Source organism: Bufo bufo, chromosome 2 (genome assembly GCF_905171765.1).
Source record: "Bufo bufo chromosome 2, aBufBuf1.1, whole genome shotgun sequence".
Lineage (NCBI taxonomy): Eukaryota > Metazoa > Chordata > Amphibia > Anura > Bufonidae > Bufo > Bufo bufo.
In genome coordinates, this window is record NC_053390.1 from 594843901 (window position 1) to 594868034 (window position 24134).

The 24134-nt window shown below is 42.1% G+C and overlaps 1 protein-coding gene across 2 annotated transcripts in view; it reads left to right on the forward strand.

Annotated features, from left to right (window-relative positions):
- The window catches only part of LOC120989895 (bifunctional heparan sulfate N-deacetylase/N-sulfotransferase 4-like), a 781923-nt gene that overhangs the window by 326506 nt on the left and 431283 nt on the right, over positions 1-24134 (forward strand). For both annotated transcript variants that reach the window (XR_005776339.1, XM_040418282.1), the window contains exon 4: positions 22482-22636. Coding sequence is in view for 1 of the 2 variants with exons in the window: in XM_040418282.1 (XP_040274216.1) it covers positions 22482-22636 (155 nt within the window). In the remaining variant the exon portion in view is untranslated. The remainder of the gene's footprint in view (positions 1-22481; positions 22637-24134) is intronic.

A 24134-nucleotide genomic window follows, 5' to 3' on the forward strand; every position in this document is an offset into this window, starting at 1 on the left:
TCTACCAGCAAGCTACTGGAGCCCAGCCTATCAGTTACCAACTGATAAAAAAACAAATTAATAATAATTTAGGCTGTCTCACAGTATTTTTGCGTACATAAAATTTATTAACTCACTTAAAATAGACTTAGTTTAGTGTCAACATATCAGCATAAATACATGTATAGATATAAACGGTGTGGAGCTCACGCACACACCTATACGGCTGGAGTACTCCAAATAAATGGATAAGACCTTTGGCTAGTAGTATTGGCGTTTTTCTGCAAGGTTCATGCACTAGAACCGCTCAGATATATATATAAAGTTTTGTAATGATGTACTAATTTACCGGTTGTTGGAACCAAAAAGGTTCAAGGAGTGTCCTTTCTGCGGTCGGTGATGTGAAAAACTCTGTATTCGAATGTCGCCCGCTGATGTTAATACCACCGCCTCCACCTGATGTTACTCCACCAACTCTCGTTGCGGAATGGGCTCTGAACTCGCTCTACACAGCGTCTCACGTGACCCCCCGGGTGATGGTTTGTTGGTCGATGGCGCAATTCGCCTGGGTCCAGTCAGGATGGCAGAAGCTGATATAGCAGAGTTCGTTCGGTATACGGTCCGGTTTTGATCACAGAGTTAGTTACCTATATTAGGCATGCCGACATAGGTCAATCCACTTTGCCGGTGGTTTGTAGCTAAAACCGCTTGAAATTGATGTCGGACCTGCTCCTTTTAAGAAGTGTACATCCCGGTGATTTAGAGAAATCCTTTTTCTGGCAGACTTAAAAACGCACCAATAGCTAGGTCTGGTTCACATTGTATTTATGTATTTATTAATGAATTTATTTATGTTTTTATTGATGAATTTATTTATGTATTTATTGATGACTTTATTTATATATTTCTCTATTGTTGAATTTATTTGTTTTTATTTTGGTGAATAATTTTAATTTTTTTTTCTTTATCAATTTATGAGTTTATCTATTTTTCCATTAATTTATTGAACCTCTTATTTATTTATTTATTCATTAAATTAACTAATTATTGAAATATATATATATATATATATATTTATATATATTACACATTAAGCCCAAATAACGGGCACTAGAACAGTAGTGCATAAACACTAGTAGGAACAGTCTATCTTCAATGGCAAGGGAATTTGACCACATTGGCTTTTCGTCTCAAATTATTAGATTCAATTGATTAATCGTTTCAAAGACAGGTGCACTCTGCGGTCTTAAAGGCTTATTCAGCAGGCTGACCTGCGATTGATGATCCTGACCTGTGTAGGATGTCCATTGTGGTACTTGTGGTCCGCTGCAGGCATCCTCCATTGTATGCATTTTTGCTGGGGATTGCCATTAGCAGCGGACCAGAAGTGCAGGATCTGCCCCCCCGGTATAGATGCACCACTGCTTGGGGTTGAGCACTTCCTGCTTTTTAATACCACGCCAATTTGTAGTTTGTATCTAGTATAGTGTAACCCATAGTCCTCTGTGTGATCTCTGGACACTGCCCTCCATACATAAACCATACTGGAAAATATACCTCTCAGATACCAATTGGCACACAGCGCTCCACACGCTGCCCGCAGCGGTCTGCTCTGTTTCCATATCGGGCACATCGAGTTTGGAGAAGAACACTGCAGTAACGCAGCCTGCCACGCCATGTGCTGATTCCTCCAAGCCAGAGGGCAGCAGAACTGGTGGGGTTATCAGCGGCTCTTTTATCCTCCTTTTGTCTGTGAGGAGGCATGGTTACTGCCGCTCGCATGGTGCTTTCAAAACAGACTTCAAACTTTGCTCTGCTGAATGACAGTGTAGGTGCTCCCCGTTGCCTATCAGCCCCTTCCTGGTTAGGTCTGGCCCGGGCTGTGTGACACTACCCCACTGTGTGTAGCCAAGCCTCGCAGTTAAAGGCTTATTCAGCAGGCTGACCTGCGATTGATGATCCGGGCTGCGCACTGGAGGCAGCCACTGAGGACCCTGCCAGCAGCCGGGGATCAAGACTGAGTCATCACCGATGGGAGGGGAACTGATCCCGGCGGCAGAGCCGGGGACACTTCCAGACCCGGGCAGAGGCAAGCTGGTTCCTCACTGGCTTCTGTGCTCAGACGGGCAGAGGACGGCTGGGTGCTGCCGATGGCCGGAGCCCAGCGCGTGTGTGGCGCTGATCATGTATGGGTCGTGCGAGTGGCGGTAACCATGCCTCCTCACAGAAAAAAGGAGGATAAGAGAGCCGCTGCTAAACCTTGCCAGTTCTGCTTCCCTCTGGCTTTGATGAATCAGCACACAGCGTGGCAGGCTGCGTTACCGCAGTGTTCTTCTCCAGACTCGATGTACCCGATATGGAAATTGAGAGCAGACCGCTGCGGGCAGCGTGTGGAGCTAATGTACTAATTTAATGTGGGCTTTTTTAAATGTAATTATTATGAATTAAGCACATATTATGAATTTGCATAGTTTAATTGAAGTTATTAATCTCTTCACAGTATGGATACTTGTATATTATGTCAATTTTTTTGAAACAGGATTTTTTATTTTTAGACACAATACTAATCAAATTAATTATGATTCAATTATTAATAGTTTTCTTTAAATAATCACCTGAGTTAGTATTTGTATTTGTACTTGGCACCATTCACTTTTGTCACTGCTAGGGAAAGGTCCCATTGTGTGGGACGAAACGTTGCTTTGGGGTGAATAAACACACATTTTCTGGAGGCTGTGCAGTACAGTACAGACCAAAAGTTTGGACACACCCGCTCATTCAAAGAGTTTTCTTTATTTTCATGACTATGAAGGCATCAAAACTATGAATTAACACATGTGGAACTATATACATAACAAACAAGTGTGAAACAACTGAAAATATGTCATATTCTAGGTTCTTCAAAGTAGCCACCTTTTGCTTTGATTACTGCTTTGCACACTCTTGGCATTCTCTTGATGAGCTTCAAGAGGTAGTCCCCTGAAATGGTCTTCCAACAGTCTTGAAGGAGTTCCCAGAGATGCTTAGCACTTGTTGGCCCTTTTGCCTTCACTCTGCGGTCCAGCTCAGCCCAAACCATCTCGATTGGGTTCAGGTCCGGTGACTGTGGAGGCCAGGTAATCTGGTGCAGCACCCCATCACTCTCCTTCATGGTCAAATAGCCTTTACTTTCAAAGTTTTCCCAATTTTTTGGCTGACTGACTGACCTTCATTTCTTAAAGTAATGATGGCCACTCGTTTTTTCTTTACTTAGCTGCTTTTTTCTTGCCATAATACAAATTCTAACAGTCTATTCAGTAGGACTATCAGCTGTGTATCCACCTGACTTCTCCTCAACGCAACTGATGGTCCCAACCCCATTTATAAGGCAAGAAATCCCACTTATTAAACCTGACAGGGCACACCTGTGAAGTGAAAACCATTTCAGGGGACTACCTCTTGAAGCTCATCAAGAGAATGCCAAGAGTGTGCAAAGCAGTAATCAAAGCAAAAAGTGGCTACTTTGAAGAACCTAGAATATGACATATTTTCAGTTGTTTCACACTTGTTTGTTATGTATATAATTCCACATGTGTGGATGCCATAGTTTTGATGCCTTCAGTGTATTCAATTTTCATAGTCATGAAAATAAAGAAAACTCTTTGAATGAGAAGGTGTGTCCAAACTTTTGGTCTGTACTGTATATATATACACTCACCTAAAGAATTATTAGGAACACCTGTTCTATTTCTGATTAATGCAATTATCTAGTCAACCAATCACATGGCAGTTGCTTCAAAGCATTTAGGGGTGTGGTCCTGGTCAAGACAATCTCCTGAACTCCAAACTGAATGTCAGAATGGGAAAGAAAGGTGATTTAAGCAATTTTGAGCGTGGCATGGTTGTTGGTGCCAGACGGGCCGGTCTAAGTATTTCACAATCTGCTCAGTTACTGGGATTTTCACGCACAACCATTTCTAGGGTTTACAAAGAATGGTGTGAAAAGGGAAAAACATCCAGTATGCGGCAGTCCTGTGGGCAAAAATGCCTTGTGGATGATAGAGGTCAGAGGAGAATGGGCCGACTGATTCAAGCTGATAGAAGAGCAACGTTGACTGAAATAACCACTCGTTACAACCGAGGTATGCAGCAAAGCATTTGTGAAGCCACAACACGCACAACCTTGAGGCGGATTGGCTACAACAGCAGAAGACCCCACCGGGTACCACTCATTTCCACTACAAATAGGAAAAAGAGGCTACAATTTGCACAAGCTCACCAAAATTGGACTGTTGAAGACTGGAAAAATGTTGCCTGGTCTGATGAGTCTCGATTTCTGTTGAGACATTCAAATGGTAGAGTCCGAGTTTGGTGTAAACAGAATGAGAACATGTATCCATCCTCTGATGGCTACTTCCAGCAGGATAATGCACCATGTCACAAAGCTCGAATCATTTCAAATTGGTTTCTTGAACATGACAATGAGTTCACTGTACTAAAATGGCCCCCACAGTCACCAGATCTCAACCCAATAGAGCATCTTTGGGATGTGGTGGAGCGGGAGCTTCGTGCCCTGGATGTGCATCCCTCAAATCTCCATCAACTGCAAGATGCTATCCTATCAATATGGGCCAACATTTCTAAAGAATGCTATCAGCACCTTGTTGAATCAATGCCACGTAGAATTAAGGCAGTTCTGAAGGCAAAAGGGGGTCCAACACCGTATTAGTATGGTGTTCCTAATACTTCTTTAGGTGAGTGTATATATATATATATATATATATATATATATAATTTATTTTTATTTTTTTCTTTCTTGTGGGCTTTACAGTCTAAAAAATCCTTAGAAATAAAAATTGTCAAAGGAATATATTGCAATGTGTATGCATGGGAACACATTACTGCTGTAGACAAACAACCTGCTGCTGTTAGAGGTGTATAAGTTTATTTTTGGTGTTTACCCGGTCTGGCGGGGGCCCATTCCTGTGAACATGCTCTTGCTACAAACAAAGAACAGGCTCCTGTCTTTTTTGACTGAGTTTGGCCGAGCTATGTGTAGGCCTTATACTACCCCGTTACCATTTACATGCTGCTGCTGTCTGTCCTGATGATTTTAGCCGAGATATGTGTAGGCCTTATACTACCCCGTTAACATTTACATGCTGCAGCTATCTGTCTTTCTGAGTTTAGCCAAGCTATGTGTAGGCTTTATACTATGCCGTTGCCATGTGATGCTGCTGTCTGTCCTTCTGAGTTTGGCCAAGCTATGTGTAAGCCTTATACTATACTATACCACTTACCTGCTGCTGCTACTGTCTGTCCTGATCCTGATAAGTTTGACCCTGGACTAAAGGGGACTTACTGCAACCTTATCATTCAAAATTACACGAAAACAAAACAATAATAAAAAATGGAAGCACACTTTACAGCAGAAAAAAATAACTATTTATTTACAAACATGCCTCTATGGCAACTTTTTTAGTTGATCATGAAATTCCAATAACTCCTGCATCCATTTGAGGTGCAGCACCTCCATCTTCCGCATATGCTTGCACATCAGCCTCCGTATATTGTGCATGTCGGATTCATGCACCTGCTGCATCTGCCTCCTTTTTTTATTTTTATTAACCCTTTCAGGACCAAGCCATTTTTCACCTTTCTGCCCAATCCATTTTTAACAAATCTGATGTGTAACTTTATGTGGTAATAACTTTAAAAAGCTTTTACTTATCCAGGCCATTCTGAGATTGTTTTCTCGTAATATATTGTACTTCATGACAGTGGTAAAATTGAGTCAAAACATTTCATTTGTATTTAAAAATAATAATAATTAAAAAAATAGCAAATTTCCAAATTTCTATTTCTTTACTTTTATAATAGATAGTAATAACTCCAAATATAGTTACTACTTTACATTCCCCATATGTCTACTTCATGTTTGGATCATTTTGTGAATGCCATTTTATTTTTTCGGGATGTTAGAAGGCTTAGAAGTTTAAAAGAAAATCTTGAAGTTTTTCAGAAAATTTCCAAAACCCACTTTTTGAGTACCAATTCAGTCTGAAGTCACTTTGTGAGGCTTACATAATAGAAACCACCCAAAAATGACCCCATTTTATAAACTACACCCTCAAGGTTTTCAAAACTGATTTTACAAACTTTGTTAACCCTTTAGGTGTTCCACAAGAATTAATGGAAAATGGAGATGAAATTTCTGAATTTCACTTTTTTGGCAGATTTTCCATTTTAATCAATTTTTTCCTCTAACAAAGCAAAGGTTAACAGCCAAACAAAACTCGATATTTATTGCCCTGATTCTGTGGTTTAAAGAAACACCCGATATGTCGTTGTAAACTGCTGTACGGCACATGGCACTGTGCAGAAGGAAAGGAACACCATATGGTTTTTGGAAAGCAGATTTCACTGGGATAATTTTAAGCTGTCATGTCCCATTTGAAGCCCCCCTGATGCACCCCTACAGTAGAAACTCCAAATAAGTGAACCCATTTTATAAACTAGACCCCTCAAGGTATTCAAAACTGATTCTGCAAACTTTGTTAACCCTTTAGGTGTTCCACAAGAATTAAAGGAAAATGGAGATAAAATTTCAGAATTTTTTGTTGCAGATTTTCCATTTTAATAAAAAAAAATTCCACTAACAAAGCAAGGGTTAATAGCCAAACAAAACTCTATATTTATTGCCCTGATTCTGTACTTTACATAAACACCCCATATGTGGTTGTAAACTGCTGTTACGGCACACGGAATTACACAGAAGGAATGGAACGCCATATGGTTTATGGAAAGCAGATTTCACTTGGATAATTTTAAGCTGCCATGTCACATTTGAATACCCCCTGATGCACTCCTAGAGTAGAAACTCCCAAAAAATTACCCAATTTTGGAAACTACGGGATAAGGTGGCAGTTTTGTTGGTACTATTTTAGGGGACACATGATTTTTGGTTACTCTATACTGCACTTTTTGTGAGGCAAAATAACAAAAAAAATAGCTGTTTTTGGCACCGTTTTAATTTTTTGTTATTTATAATATTCATCTGACAGGTTAGATCATGTGGTATTTTTATAGAGCAGGTTGTTACGGATGCAGCGATATATAATATGTATATTTTTTGTAATTTATTTATGTTTCACACAATAACATTTTTTTATTTAAAAAAATAAAAATCATGTTTCAATGTCTCCATATTCTGAGAGCCCTGTTTTTTATTTATTTTTGGGGCGATTGTCTTAGGTAGGTTCTCATTTTTTGCGTGATGAGATGACTGTTTGATTGTTACTATGTTGGGGTGCGACTTTTTGATCGCTTGCTATTACACTTTTTGTGATATAAGGTGACAAAAAAATGGCTTTTTTGACACCGTTTTTTTTTTTTTTTTTGCGGTGTTTACCTGAGGGGTTAGGTAATGTGATATTTTCATAAAGGAAGTCGTTATGGACGTGGAAATACCTAATATGTATACTTTTTTTATTTATGTAAGTTTTTCATAATATCATTTTTGAAACAAAAAAAATCATGTTTTAGTGTCTCTATAGTCTGAGAGCCATAGTTTTTTTCAGTTTGTGGGCAATTGTCTTAGGTAGGGTATCATTTTTGGGGGATGAGATGATGGTTTGATTGGCACTATTTTGGGGTGCATATAACTTTTTGATCACTTGGTATTACACTTTTTGTGATGTAAGGTTACAAAAAATGGCTTTTTTGACACCGTATTTTTTTTAACGGTGTTCACCTGAGGGAATAGGTCATGTGATATTTTTATAGAGTAGGTCGTTACGGAAGTGGCAATATCTAATATGTATGCTTTTTTATTTATGTAAGTTTTACACAATGATATCGTTTTTGAAACAAACAAGAAATAATCATGTTTTAGTGTCTCCATAGTCTGAGAGACATAGTTTTTTTTAGTTTGTTGGCGATTGTCTTAGGTAGGATATCATTTTTGCGGTATGAAATGACTTTTTTGCCACTTTTTTTTTGTTTTTATTTTTTTACGGTGTTCACCCGAGGGGTAAGGTCATGTGGTATTTTTATAAAGCAGGTTGTTACGAACACGGCGATACCTACTATGTCTACTTTTTTATTATTTTTTACATTTAACACAATAAAAGCATTTTTGAAACAAAAAAATCATGTTTTTGTGTCTCCATAGTCTGAGAGCCATAGTTTTATTTTTTGGGCGATTGTCTTAGGTAGGAGCTCATTTTTTACGGGATGAGGTACTATTTTGGGGGGCATATGCCTTTTTGATCGCTTAGTGTTGCACTTTTAGTGATGTAAAGTGACAAAAAATGTTTTTTTTTTGGCAAAGTTTTTATATATTTTTTACGGTGTTAACCCGCGGGGTTAGGCCATGTGATATTTTTATAGAGCCAGTCGATATGGACGTGGCGATACCTAATATATCTACTTTTCTTTTTTTCCCTATTTCTTAAAAACATTTTTTTACTTAATTTAGGGAAAAAGACGCTTTTTTTAAACTTGAAACTATAGTTGAGCAAACGCCTGGATGTTCAGGTTCGATGGGTTCGGCCGAACTTCGCCAAAAAGTTTGAGTTCGGGACCCGAACTTGACCCCGAACCCGAACCCCATTTAAGTCAATGGGGACCCGAACTTTGGAGCACTAAAATGGCTCTAAAAAAGTCATGAAAAGGGTTGGAGGGCTGCAAAATGTGGTTAAGAGCATGGCAAGTTTGCTCTGCAAACAAATGTGGATAGGGAAATTACTTAAAATAACATTAAATATTTAAAAATAAAAAATTATAATCTTGATCTTGGAGGACGAGATCCATATGGAGTAGGAGGTTGAGGAGGCGGTGGATGGGGTGGTGTAGGTGGAAGCGGTGGTGGAGGAAGAGGAGGTAGCCTACACTGCTTTTTGGTTTTATTTTTTTAGTTTAAATTAGGGTACACCCCAAAACATTGGGATATATAACCTGTGATAACCTCCTCCAGCCGTGCTAAACAAACGTTCAGACAATACAATGGCTGCAGGGCAGGCCAGCACTTCCAAGGCGTAAAGGGCAATCTCAGGCCATATGCCCAATTTGGAGACCCAGAAGTTGTAGGGGGCAGAACCATCAGTCAGTAAGTGTAGGCGTGTGCACACATACTGCTCCACCATGTCGCACATCCCCGTGATGTCCACGATCCAATTGGATATCTGCTCTATCAACTTTCGATGTTCTTTTCTGCGCCTACCATGTTGTCCACGGTTAGCGGCGAATCAGGGTTCCACACCGGAGAGGGAGCGTGAGAAAGGGAGACCACATCCAAGAGAGGTCAATGGCTGCAATGTGATCAAGCTGAAATGTGGGACAAATTATTAAAGCCGAAGCTTCCAGGTAAAGAAGGGGGTGGGTAAGGCAATTGCCCACTCCCGACTCGGGGAGGTACTGATGATAAATAACAATACAGGACTCTTAAGATGCCCTGTTATTGGAATGATTAGTAAAAAATTATAGATAATGTCACTGGGGTATTTTGGATTTGGAAACGTTAGACAGGAGAGGCCCTGCTGCAGATTGGTTGACTTTAGATAACTTCTGCATGATCGCACATCCCCGTGACGTCCACAATCCATTTGGATATCTTCTCTATCAACTTTTGATGTTGTTTTCTGCGCCTACCATGTTGATCACGGTTAACGGCGAATCAGGGTTCCACGCCGGAGAGGGAGTGTGAGAAAGAGATACCACATCCAAGGGAGGTCAATAGCTCCAATGTGATTGAGTGGAAATGTGGGACAAGTTGTTAAAGTTGAAGCATCGAATGAAAGGAGGGGGCGCTCATCAATTAAAAAACGAATTTTAGAAATGTAATTTCCTGTCACCTATGCAGAGCAGGGGTTTTTTATCACCAGAAATGGGTTAATGTTACCCACCAATGGAACAGATGATTTTTAAAAATTTCGGTCCCTGTCACCTATGCAGAGCAGGTGTTTATCCATGGCAAAAATGGTAAATGTCACCCAAGAATGTAACAGACAAATTAGTGAAATGTATTTCCTTGCCCACTAGGTAGAACAGGGTATATCACAGCCAAAAATTGGTGAATGTCACCCAATAATGTAACAGAAAAATTTGTGAAATTTATTAACCTGTCTACTAGGTAGAGCAGGGGTATATCACAGCCAAAAATTGGTGAATTTCACCCAAAAATGTAACAGACAAATTAGTGAAATTTGTTTACATGTGTACTAGGTAGAGCAGGGGTATATCACAGCCAAAAATTTGTGAATTTCACCCGAAAATGTAACAGACAAATTATTGAAATGACCTAAAATAAAATATGTACAAATTAAAAAAATAATTTTGATGTATGAGGTGGAGGTCCATATGGAGTAGGAGGTTGAGGAGGCGGTGGACGTAGCAGTGGAAGTGGCGGCGGAGGAGGACGAGGTAGCCAACACAGTTTTTTTGTTTTAATTTAATTTTTTTAAAATTATGGTACACTTCAAAAGACTGGGAAATTATCAAAAATACAAAAATGAGCAATTGCGCTGTAGTATAACAATGGCTGGGTAAGGCCGGTATACATGTTTATTCTGCACAAGGTATGGACAAGTCCTGTGGGATCCATGCCTGGTTCATTTTAATGAATGCGAGCTTGTCCACATTGGCTGTGGACAGGCGGCTGCGCTTGTCTGTGATAACGCCCCTTGCCGTGCTAAGCACACGTTCAGACAATACACTGGCTGCAGGGCAGGCCAGCACCTCCAAGGCGTAGAGTGCAAGATCAGGCCATGTGCCCAATTTTGAGACCCAGAAGTTGAAGGGGCCAGACCCATCATTCAGTATGTGTAGGCGTGTGCACACATACTGCTCTACCATGTTGCTGAAATGCTGCCTCCTGCTAAGACGTTCCATATCAACTGATGGTGCTGGTTGTTGTGGCATGCTGACAAAGCTTTTTCACATTTCGGCCATGCTAACCCTGCCTTCTGAGGTGCTGGTGGTGCCCCAGCTGCGTTGGCAACCTCTTCCTCCTCCTGTCAGGTGGGAATGCCACCAGCAGCGCGTCTACCAGCTTGCGCTTGTACTCGCGCATCTTATGATCGCGCTCCAGTGACGGAATTAAGGATGGTACATTGTCCTTGTAACGGGGATCCAGCAGCGTGGCCACCCAGTAATCAGCATTCGTTAGAATGTGGGCAACTCGGCGGTCATTGCGGAGACACTGCAGCATCTAATTGCTCATGTGTGCCAGGCTGCCCAGAGGCAACGACAGGCTGTCCTCTGTATGAGGTGTATCGTCTGTGTCCTCTGTATCCCCAAAGCCACTCACCAGTGATGGCCATGAGCTGGTTTGGGTGCCACCCTGCTGTGAACACGGTTCCTCCTCCGCCATCTCCTCCTCCTCATCCTCCAGAACTGTGCCCTGGTTGGACAATTATGTACCTGCCGTTTGTGGGTGCAGGAACCCACCCTCAGAGCCACTTGTGAATGACTGGCCGGAAACCCTATGTTATGATCCCTCTTCCTCCTCCTGTACCACATCCTCTTCCATCACCAGAAGTGTTTTTTCAAGGAGGCATAGAAGTGGGATAGTAACGCTGAGAACGGCGTTTTCGGCACTGGCCATATTGGTGGAGTACTTGAAACAGCGCAACAAGGAACACAGGTCTCGCATGGAGGCCCAGTCATTGGTGGTGAAGTGGTGCTGTTCCGCAGAGCTACTCACCCATGCGTGCTGCAGCTGAAACTCTACTATGGCCTGCTGCTGCTCCACAGTCTGGCCAGCATGTGCAAGGTGGAGTTCCAACTTGTGGGCACGTCGCATATGAGTCGGAGAGCGGGAAGGCCAAAGGTACGCTGCTGCGCTGACAGCAGGGTGAGAATGCCGAAAGTGCGCACAGATGGCGCAAACTTTCTGCAGCAGCTCTGACATATCGGGGTAATTTTTAAGAAACTTCTACACCACCAAATTCAGCACATACACCAGGCAAGGGATGTGCGTCAAACCGACTAGTCCGAGAGCTGCTACGAGATTTCACCCATTATCGCACACCACCAGGCCGCTCTTGAGGCTCACGGACACCAACCACTCATCGGTCTGTTGTTCAAGGCCCAGCCACAGCTCCTGCGCGGTGTGGGGTTTGTCCCCCAAACAGATAAGTTTTAAAAATGCCTGGCATGTTTACTCCTGGCTGTGCTGAAGTTGGTGGTGAAGGTGTTACGCTGACCAGATGAGGAGGCGGTAGAGGATGAGGAAGCGGAGTAGGAGGAGGAAGAAACAGAAGGCAAACTGAAGCGCCCTGCAATCCTCGGTGATGGAAGGAAATGCTCCAAACTGCTATCCGCCTCAGGCCCAGCCGCCACTGCATTTACACAGTGTGCTGTTAGGGAGATATAACGTCCCTGACCGTGCTTACTGGTCCACGTATCCGTAGTTAAGTGGACCTTGCCACAGATGGCATTGCGCAGTGCGCACCTGATTTTGTCCCCCAATTGGTTGTGCAGGGAAGGGATGGCTCGCCTTAAAAAGTAGTGGCGGCTGGGCACGACGTACTGTGGTACAGCCACCACCATAAGGCTTTTAAAACTCTCCATCTCCACCAGACAGAATGACAGCATTTCAAAGGCCAGTAATTTTGAAATGCTGGCATTCAGGGCCAGGGATAGGGGGGTAATTCCTCTTCCGCTCCAGTGTTTGGGAGATGGAGACCTGAACGCTTCCGTGGGACATTGTGGAGATGCTTGGTGACCCAGATGGTGGTGTTGCTGGCAGATCCTCTGTTTACGGAGTGGCAGGTGTCGCTGTCACTCTAGAGGTGGATGAAGAGGCCGAGACTGCAGCAGAAGATGAAGCAGGAGGAGCCAGAGACCTTTCTTGTTTTTGAGGTGTCTACTCCACTGCAGCTCACGCATTGCACTTAGATGCCTGGTCATGCAGGTTGTGCTCAGGTTGAGAATGTTTATGCCTCGCTTCAGGCTCTGATTGCACAGCGTGCAAACCACTCGTGTCTTGTTGTCAGCACATTGTCTGAAGAACCGCCATGCCAGAGAACTCCTTGGAGCTGGCTTTGGTATGCTTGGTCCCTTGCTGCGTTGGGCAGGAGCAGGCGTACCGTCTAGGGGACGGCCGCTCCGCTTTTGCACCCTGCTCCCTCTTCTGCTGTGTTGGTGGCTCTGTGCGACCACCGCCTCTTCCTCCAAATTTCACAGGTAACTCGCATGACCTTGATTCCATGAGGGGTCGAGGACCTCATCATCCTCCACATCATCTTCCACCCAGTTTTCACCCCTGCCTTCCTTGTCGGTCTGCACACTGCAGAAAGCCATAGCAGTTGGCACCTGTGTTTCGTCATCATCCGAGACGTGCTGTGGTGGTCCTCCCATGTACTCATCTTGAAAGATAAGTGGTTGAGCATCGGTGCGCTCAATCTCTTCCACTTCTGGGGCCGGGCTATGTGGATGGCCCTGGGAAACCCTGCTAGCAGAGTCATCAAAAAGCAGAAGAGACTGCTGCATGACTTGGGGCTAAGACTGCTTGGCTGATTTGCAAGAAGGTGAGGTGAAAGACTGATGGACATCGGCTGTAGGTGCCAACTCCCATCTCACAGCAGGATACTGGGTGGGAGACAATGTAAAGGAACTGGAGGCACTGTCAGCAACCCAATCTACTATTGCCTGTACTTGTTCTGGCCTCACCATTCGTAGAGCCGCATTAGGCCTGACCAAATAACGCTGAAGGTTCTGTTGTCTACTCGCACCTGAGGAAGGTGTTTCACTTGTGCGTGTAGCTGGCACAGATCGACCACGTCCTCCCCCTGCAACAGGAGCTTCACCAGCAGCACCACAACCTGTGCCACGTCCCCTATTAGACGCTCTGCTCATTCTCCGCAAATTTTTGGATTTTGCCCAAAATGGGTGTTTTTTTTAATAACAGAATATAACAGCAGTATCTAACGTGTGTATTTCACACTGACAGATGCAGCAAAGGCCGCAAATTTTGTATTTGGCACAAAATGGGTGTTTTTTTTTTAAACCAAGAATATTATTGCAATATTTCAAGCTTGTTTTTTACACTAACAAATCCAGCATAGGCCCCAGATGTAGGGTATTGACAAAAATTGGTGTTTTTTTTTAAACCCAGAAGATTATTGACGTATTGCAAGCTTGTATTTTACACTGTAAAATTCTGCAAAGGCACCAGATGTAGGGTATTGCCAAAAATCTGTGTATTTTTAAACCCAACATATTATTGCATTATTTCAAGCTTGTATCTCACACTGACAGATGCAGTAAAGGGCGCAAATTTAGTATTTGGCCCAAAATGGGTGTTTTTTTAAACCCAGAAAATTATTGACGTATTGCAAGCTTGTATTTCACACTGACAGATGTTGAAAAGGCACCAGATGTAGGTTATTGCCCAAAATGGGTGTTTTGTTTAAACCCAGAAAATTATTGACGTATTGCAAGCTTGTATTTCACACTGACAAATGCTGCAAAGGCATCTGATGTAGGGTATTGCCAAAAATGGGTGTTTTTTTAAGCCCAGAATATTATTGCAGTATTTCAAGCTTGTATTTCACACTAACCAATGCAGTATAAGCCCCAGATGTAGGGTATTGCCAAAAATGGTTTCTTTTTTAAACCCAGAAAATTATTGACGTATTGCAAGCTTGTATTTCACACTGACAGATGTTGCAAAGGCACCAGATGTAGGGTATTGCCCAAAATGGGTGTTTTTTTAAACCCAGAAAATTATTGAAGTATTTCAAGCTTGTCTTTCACACTGACAAATGCTGTAAAGGCACCAGATGTAGGGTATTGCCAAAAATGGGTGTTTTTTTTTTTAACCCAGAATATTATTGCAGTATTTCTTGCTTGTATGTCACACTAACAAAAGCAGCATAGGCCCCAGATGTACGGTATTGCCAAAAATGGGTGTTTTTTAAACCCAGAAAATTATATTTCAAGCTTGGATTTAACAATGACAAATGCTGCAAAGGCCCCAGATGTAGGGTTTTGCAAAAAATGGGTGCTTTTTTTAAACCCAGAATATAATTGCAGTATTTCAAGCTTGTATTTGACTGTCACAAATGCACATATGCTGTGCTTGTGCACTGAACTTGCATAAAATGGCCGCCGCCGCCGCCCACCTAACTAACAGACGGATAAAAGTTATTTTTCTGTGTCACTGGGCTCAGAGCAGGGTAAAAAGATTGTGCACTGCACCCACAAAACAAAATCTATGTAGATCGCTGAGTTAACAAGCACTTCAGATTAAAGATTCTTTCCTATTCTCTCCCTCACAGCAGCAGCATCCTATCCCTACATTAATCAGAGCAGAGTGACGTGCAGCGCTACGTGACTCCAGCTTATATAGAGGTTGGGTCACATGCTGCACTGGCCAATCACAGCCATGCCATTCTATTAGTAGGCATGGCTGTGATAGCTTCTAAGGGCACAAGAGTAAAACGCTTGTTGATTGGCTGCTCTGCAGCCTTTCAAAAACGCCATTAAATCGCCGAACACCGAACCCGAACTTTTACTGAAAAGTTCGGGTCCGGGGTCCAAAAATCCTAAAGTTCGGTACGAACCCGAACTTTACAGTTTGGGTTCGCTCAACTCTAGTCGAAACTTTCTTTTTTTTTTTTTTTTACTTTATTTTTTAAACTTTTTTTATCCACTTTATTTTTTGGTCCCACTCTGGAAATTAAACTTTTGGGGGTCTGATCCCTTTTACAATGATCAAAATACTTCTGTATTGTGATGCATTGGCTGTAAGTCTATTACAGACTGTAATACACTTACAGCCTGCTTACCTGTGAGATACAGGGGGCTGGATCTCACAGGCTCTCCCGGAAGGCAGCCACAATGCCTAAGGAAGGCATCGGGCTGCCTTCCCTGCCATCGGTTCTTGTTATAGCAGAGCAGGGACCTGATGGCTGCTTCCTCCCTTCACGGACATTGCACGTGCCGCGGTAAACACTGACCGCGGCAGTGCAGGGGTTAATGCATCGGCATCAGTGATTTCACTGATGCTGGCCCATACAGCAGGGGTCCGGCTATCAGTGACTGCTGGACCCCTGCTGCGGATCAGGCGGGAGCAGCTCCTTAACCCGCCCGATCATTGAGCCGTACATGTACGGCGCTGGGCATTAAGTCATGTCCGTTTGCGCTGTACACGTACGGTGCTGGGCATGAAGGGGTTAATCAGTACTAATAAAATTAAATATGAAAATGACTTGCAATTCAGATTAACTGGCATGGATACAGAATTATATTGCTACAGATGTAGCAGGGATAGCACTCCAGCTCTTAGCTCAAATTTCTTAACTCATCGCGTTATCTTGAGACAAAAGCCATTGAAAAGCAATTGAAGGTGTTTGCTTAGATTAAATAACACAACTCAGAAATCTCAGAAAACATGAGTGTTAACTCTACTAATAATAGTAAAAGTCCAGCTCACCTGCATCAGCAGTTTCAAGAGTGCACGGATGGGATGAGACCCAAACAAATGAACTTGAAGGAAAAGAAAATCCAGCACCTTGTTTTTCTTGCTTGACGGTGTTTATTCCACAAACCAAATGTACAGCGGTAACGGAACCCTCAATGTATAAGCCCCAATGCGGTCTACATGTTTCGAACCAGATGGAGGTCATGATTAAGAACCATCTGGTTCGAAACATGTAGACCGCATTGGGGCTTATACATTGAGGGTTCCGTTACTGCTGTACATTTGGTTTGTGGAATAAACACCGTCAAGCAAGAAAAACAAGGTGCTGGATTTTCTTTTCCTTCATGTTAACTCTACTCCATCCGTATTTGCACCACCACCTCCAGATCCTCTGTCGAAGGCCTGCGGCGGACGGAGGGAACGGGAACCCCTGTAATCACACAATGTTCACAATTTAGACAAACAACTCAGAACTCAAAACAAATGCAAATTAAATGGGGGATGTATCTAATGATGTACAGGGCCTTTTACTGGAATACAGAATGATGGCAGTTTATGTATATATACACACACACATATATATATATATATATATATATATATATATATATATATATATTTTATTGTGTGTGTGTGTGAAACACACAAAATCAGCCGGTTACATCATATATCTGTACCTCGCTGTGTGTATAAATATATATACTCATGGCGAGGTAGAGATGTATGATGTAACCTGCTGATTTGCTACATGTCACACCAGGTAAGAAGTAATCATTTGTAAAGGGATGAAATACTTATTTTCATAACTGTATATATAAATTACAGAGTGTTGGCGAGAGATACAAAAGTAATGTAAGCATTATACCTGGGCATATTCTGTCATGGATCTCTCTGATCCGCTCAGAGTTCCTCCTCTTCAAATCTGACAATTTCTTTAATATGACCATCTTAGTGTCCCTGCCATTAAACTTCCTTAAGAGCTTGAAACGGATCTCCCTCACAATCCTCTGCTTCTCAGCCTGGACCCGGGTCCTGTCATATCCCTGCTCCAACATGCGCTGCAGGATAAAGATGCAAGCATATAATCCCATTTTTTTAAATAGCAGTATTAAAAATGTCCTCAGCAAAACATCAAAAAGTATTTAAGTCTTTGAAGGGGAAATATTAGATTTAATGTTACCGTTATAAGATCGGATTGTATTGCGATTGTATGTGTGTGGGGTCTGAGCAATCGGATACTGGCCATCTAAGCAGAGATGTACCTGTCTAGTGAAGTTACGGTACAGTATGGGGTGTAAAGCTGTTTCGCCTCCCCGTGGTGCACCCTGGGTAACTCTAAATGAATCTGCAAATACTGAAGACAAAGAAAGCTTCTTCTGAGTCCTGACCAACAGGATACAAACTCAAATCTATAGACTATGTGTGTGTGTGTGGGGGGGGGGGGGGGTATATAGTGTGAGGCAGGAAAATGGATGTGCAGTGTGCATTTGAGAGATATTTCTATGCTGTCCATACATACATGGTACAGACATAGTGCTGTGATGTCACAAATATACTTATCAGTAATATTTACTTAGACCTGATAAAATGTGAAGTTGTATGTATTTTGAAAAAACATTTGCATCACAAGTGACGATTTTATCAATCGCAAATATTTTATAACACTGCATATAAAGCGATTGTTCTGACATGCATGTGAAATGTAATTAAATACACTGCTGTAATATCAAATTACTTACAGTGATCAGGAGTTCTTCCTCACTGTTGCAAAAATTGCTGTTAACCATGTTTTCCAATCTCCTCAAACTTTGGGTAGTTTGAAAACAGTTGCTAAACTAGGCCACACCCATTTTTTGCATGTGCAGTAAGCAAATTTTACATTGCGATTTTCACATTGAAACAAAAAAATGAATGAAGATAGCGAATTTTCAAATATATTATGAATATTCGCCGAAATATTGCAAATTTGAATATAGCCCCTGCCGTTTATCACTACTTGCAAGTATGTCTCACATACAGTAGCGCAGGTTTTGTAAGTGTATGCGCAAATACATTAGACTGAATGTCACAGATATTTAGGATGCGCAAACGTTATACAGGAGATGTAGTGCAGGTAATGTCGCTGTCACCAGCGGGGAAAAATTTGACTGAATTTCACAGATATTTAGGATGCGCAAACGTCATACAGGAGATGTAGCGCAGGTAATGTTGCTGTCACCAGCGGGGATTTTTTTTTACTGAATGTCACAGATATTTAGGATGCACAAACGTTATACAGGAGATATAGCGCAGGTAATTAATGATGGACGAACATCGGTCGGGACAAGTTCGCAGCAGGCCCCATTCACTTTAATGGAAGGTGAACCTTAAAAACCTTCAGCTCATATTTGCAGCCACCAAATACTTAGTAGAAGTGTACAAATAGCCCCACAACATGGACAGTGACATACTAGAGGGGGATCAATGCCAAAAATTGCAACAAAAAATCAGGGGCCATTTTTATGCGTCTTAAAGGGAAATTCTCAGAAATGTGCCCTGTTGGAACCTACAAAAATTGTATTTTAGGCCACAAGAGTACAGGCCTTAAAAATTAGGCATTCACCTGACATAAAATAAATTGTGATTATGTGGCCTCAGGTACATTATGCGGTCACTGAATAACAATTTTACTGTAGCCCACTTCCCCCCCCCCCTTTTTTTTGGGGGGGCAACTTATATATCACACCAGTAGAAATTATTTTTTCCAAAGGCGTTTGTCACTATCTGTAGCTGAGGTAACACAGCTAAACCGCAAACAAATGCTGCACTACCCAAATGCACTATATAGAAAGTATATTATTGTTATATAACACCCCTGCTTCGATCTGTTTTTTGTGGGTCAACTGGTATATCAAACCAGTAGAAATTATTTGTTCCAATGGCATTTGTCACTATCTGTAGTTGCAGTAACGCAGTTAAATCACAAACAAATGCTGCGCTACCTAAATGCACTATATAGAATTTATATTATAGGTATATAACACCCCTACTTCAATTCAAATTTTTTAGGGGCTCAACTGGTAAATCACACCAGTAGAAATGATTGGTTCCAATAGCGTTTGTCACTGTGTAGATGCGGTAACACAGCAACACCGCAAACAAATGTTGCACTACCCAAATGCACTATACAGAAAGTATATTATTGGTATATAACACTCCTGCTTCAATCAGTTTCTTGAGGGGGCAACTGGTAAATCACACCAGTAGAAATTATTGGTTCCTATAGTGTCTGTCACTCTGTGTAGATGCGGTAACACAGCAAAACCACAAACAAATGCTGCACTACCTAAATGCACTATACAGAAGGTATATTATTGGTATATAACACTCCTGCTTCAATCAATTTTCTGGGGGGCCAACTGGTAAATCACGCCAGTAGAAATTATTGGTTCCAGTAGCGTTTGTCACTGGGATTTTCACGCACAACCATTTCTAGGGTTTACAAAGAATGGTGTGAAAAGGGAAAAACATCCAGTATGCGGCAGTCCTGTGGGCAAAAATGCCTTGTGGATGCTAGAGGTCAGAGGAGAATGGGCCGACTGATTCAAGCTGATAGAAGAGCAACGTTGACTGAAATAACCACTCGTTACAACCGAGGTATGCAGCAAAGCATTTGTGAAGCCACAACACGCACAACCTTGAGGCGGATGGGCTACAACAGCAGAAGACCCCACCGGGTACCACTCATCTCCACTACAAATAGGAAAAAGAGGCTACAATTTGCACGAGCTCACCAAAATTGGACTGTTGAAGACTGGAAAAATGTTGCCTGGTCTGATGAGTCTCGATTTCTGTTGAGACATTCAAATGGTCCGAATTTGGCGTAAACAGAATGAGAACATGTATCCATCCTCTGATGGCTACTTCCAGCAGGATAATGCACCATGTCACAAAACTCAAATCATTTCAAATTGGTTTCTTGAACATGACAATGAGTTCACTGTACTAAAATGGCCCCCACAGTCACCAGATCTCGACCCAATAGAGCAGGGATGTGGTGGACCGGGAGCTTTGTGCCCTGGATGTGCATCCCTCAAATCTCCATCAACTGCAAGATACTATCCTATCAATATGGGCCAACATTTCTAAAGAATGCTATCAGCACCTTGTTGAATCAATGCCACGTAGAATTAAGGCAGTTCTGAAGGCAAAAGTGGGTCCAACACCGTATTAGTATGGTGTTCCTAATAATTCTTTAGGTGAGTGTATATTGCAGCCAGATAAAACAATAGTCCTTAAACACCTTTCAACACTATACAATTCCTGTCCCTACACTATCTGTCCCTTCTGCTGCAGCTCTCCCTGACTAAGACTGAGCCAAACCACGTGTCATTGAGTGCTATATAGCACCAGATGACACGTTCCAGCCAGCCAATCACTGTAATGCCAGTAACCAACATGACTACAGCATTACAGTGAGGGCCAGTGCTTCCCAGCATGTTTATTGGCTGCATAGCAGCCAACAAACGTGCGGGGAGGAGACTCGAGCATTGCGCTCGAGCACACGCGGTGTTAGGCCGAACACCGCGATGTGCCGAGCATCGCAATGCTCAAGTGAAAATGGTGTTCGGCCAAGCATGATCTCCCGACACTAATAAAGATCCCAAAGTACAAACATATGTGATCACATGAGATTCCCATCTTAAAGACACCACTAGTCTAATTTAGCATTTACAAGATCTCTAATGGGAGGAAGTCTACAAGTGGGAGGCATTCAATGTGATCATATTGTATTTGAATATATCACACAATAAGGGGATTGAAGCAGCAGAAACATTTTTAGAGAAATATTTTTAGAATTAGACATTAGATTCATAATGACACACACTTATTTTGAGTTTGATGGTCATTTATATATACAAACCCGTGGAACAGTGATGGGGATGAAATTTGCACTAAGCTTTGCAGATCTTGTGCTGTGTTTGGTGAGACAAGTATGCTCTCTGATTGATGGATGAAGGGGGTTGATATAATTTACGGAAGTCCATGTTAACCTCCCCTTGGGGATATGTACAGTTACAAAGGGAGAGACAATCTGTGCATCTATACTATGCAGCCTGCCAGCATGCACCCACTGCTTCTGTCTCTCTTCCTCCATGCTGGTTGATATCTCAGCTGGCTGAATGGGGAGGGGAGCTGCTTTCTCCAAGCTGAGGCTGTATAACAGAAGACAATCAGCTTTAAAGTAGCAAGTGTGTACCAGATATGTCCTTGGCTACTGAATTGCCACCCTGCAAGGACAAGGGAAAGAGTTAATGCTAAGACAGCAGTAGTGGTGTCAAAGTTAGGCTACTTTCACACTTGCGTTCAGAGCGGATCCGTCTGGTGTCTGCACAGACCGATCCGCTCCTATAATGCAGACGTTTGGATCCGTTCAGAACGGATCTGTCTGCATTATAGTTTAGAAAAAGTGTGAAAGTTGTTCAGATGGATCCGTCCAGACTTTACATTGAAAGTCAATGGGGGACGGATCCGTTTGAAAATTGAGCCATATTGTGTCATCTTCAAACGGATCCGTCCCCATTGACTTACATTGTAAGTCTGGACAGATCCGTTTGCCTCCCCACGGCCAGGTGGACAGCGTTCGGGTGTCCGCCTGCTGAGCGGAGCGGAGGCTGAACGCTGCCAGACTGATGCATTCTGAGCGGATCCGCATCCACTCAGAATGCATCTGTATGGATGCGTTCGGGGCCGCTTGTGAGAGCCTTCAAACGGAGCTCACAAGCGGAGCCCCGAATGCTAGTGTGAAAGTAGCCTTACCACAACATATTTGTCTATGAGTAAACAGATATTAAACGGTGATAAAAATATCCTGTTTAAAAACATTTATATTTTTTATCAAAACGATTCAAAAGTTATCCCTTTTTGGTGGAAAGTGCCTTCTTCTCTGTTTTCTCATTTGTAAAATGATGGCTTCCATTTTGAGTAATTTGTGCATAACAGCTTTGCCAAAATTCAAACATTGTTATAAATTAGATTCATGTAGAATCAGTTTGCTCATTTCTAGAAATAACTGTCTTATCTACAGTATCTTTATCTACTTCAACTATTTTAGGTACTATTGAGGAGGATGAAGGAGATGACCTTTTGTTATCATCAGTGAATGAGTTTTGGTGGTTCCCTCACATGTGGAGTCATATGCAGCCTCATCTTTTTCATAATGAGTCCTCATTGGAGGAGCAAATGATTCTAAACAAAGAATTTGCGCAGGTAAGATCAATACTTTAAAAATAATATGAGTGAATTTTCTAATATGATATAATTTGCATTCTGGTAGACAGCATAGTGGCTTAGTGGTTAGCATTACTGTCTAGAAATGCTTGGATCCTGGGTTTGAATCTGATCCAATCAACATCTTTATTTTGTATGTTCATCCTGTGTTTATGTGGATTTCCATGGTGTATTCTTCTCCCGCACTTACAATCTCTGTACAGTTCTGTGGGTATTATGTAGCTGCCACATTAACCCTTTCTCAGCTTGTGCTGTACATGTATGGCACAACAGTTCCCGCAATGTGTTGTAGCTCTATAGGAGCTTTGCTCGCTTGATCATGGCAATGGCATGGCTGTTACTGACTGTCAGTTTAACCCCTTCAATGTGGCAGTCAAAGGCCACTATATGCTTTCACCAGAATTAACTGCAGAAATGCACTGAGAATATATATTTCTTGTTGTACTGGAATACGACCCTATATGCTTTCACCAGAAATAACTGCCACAGTTCAATGCATATATTTTTTTTTTTTTTACTGAAATACGCCCCTATATGCTTTCACCAGAAATAACTGCAGAAGTGAAATGTGTATATATTTTTCTTGTAGTACTGAATAAGATACTAAAGATACTAAGCTATAAGCCACTAAAGACTTTTTAACATAGCATTTGCAGCCCAATAACAAATAGCTGGATTGACAAAGCTGTCTAATGGCTATTTGGATCCCCAAATAATCTTTCCCTGCACTTGTAAATAGCTTTCCTATCAATGTCCCTAGCGCCTTCTGCCGTCTCTCCCTGCACTAAGATGCTGTGAAATGATTCCTCCCTGGGAAGAAAAACAAACGAACCAGCATCTCCATAATAAGTAAATATGAGGACGCAGGTGCACGCTACCTTGGCTGAAACAAAATTGGATTAGTAGAACTACAGGTAACAGCACTCTGCTAGTCAATTGCACAAAGATATGAGCAAACACTGAAAAAATAACTGCTTGGTGGCCATACTTACTTCAAATGCAGCTAGAAGCTCTTTGCGCATAAAATTGATCAAAAATATTTCGGGCCCATCCACCAGACGACAAGGTGGCTTCTAATCAGATGGGGCATACTCCTGGGCTTACAGCCTACAATCTGGGCAAAGTCATACCCAGCTATATCCTACACATGCCTCTCCCAGGCTATGAGCCTGCAGTATGGGCAAAGTAGAATACAGCTGTACAATCTATCTAATTAAAAGCACCACCGCCCATTTACCATGTGCTTTTAATTAGATAGATTGTACAGCTGTATTCTACTTTGCCCATACTGCAGGCTCATAGCCTGGGAGAGGCATGTGTAGGATATAGCTGGGTACTACTTTGCCCAGATTGTAAGCTGTAATCCCAGGAGAGGCATGTTAGAGTAGGCCCCATCTGATTAGAAGCCACCTTGTCGTCTGGTAGATGGGCCCGAAATATTTTTGATCAATTATATGCGCAAAGAGCTTCTAGCTGC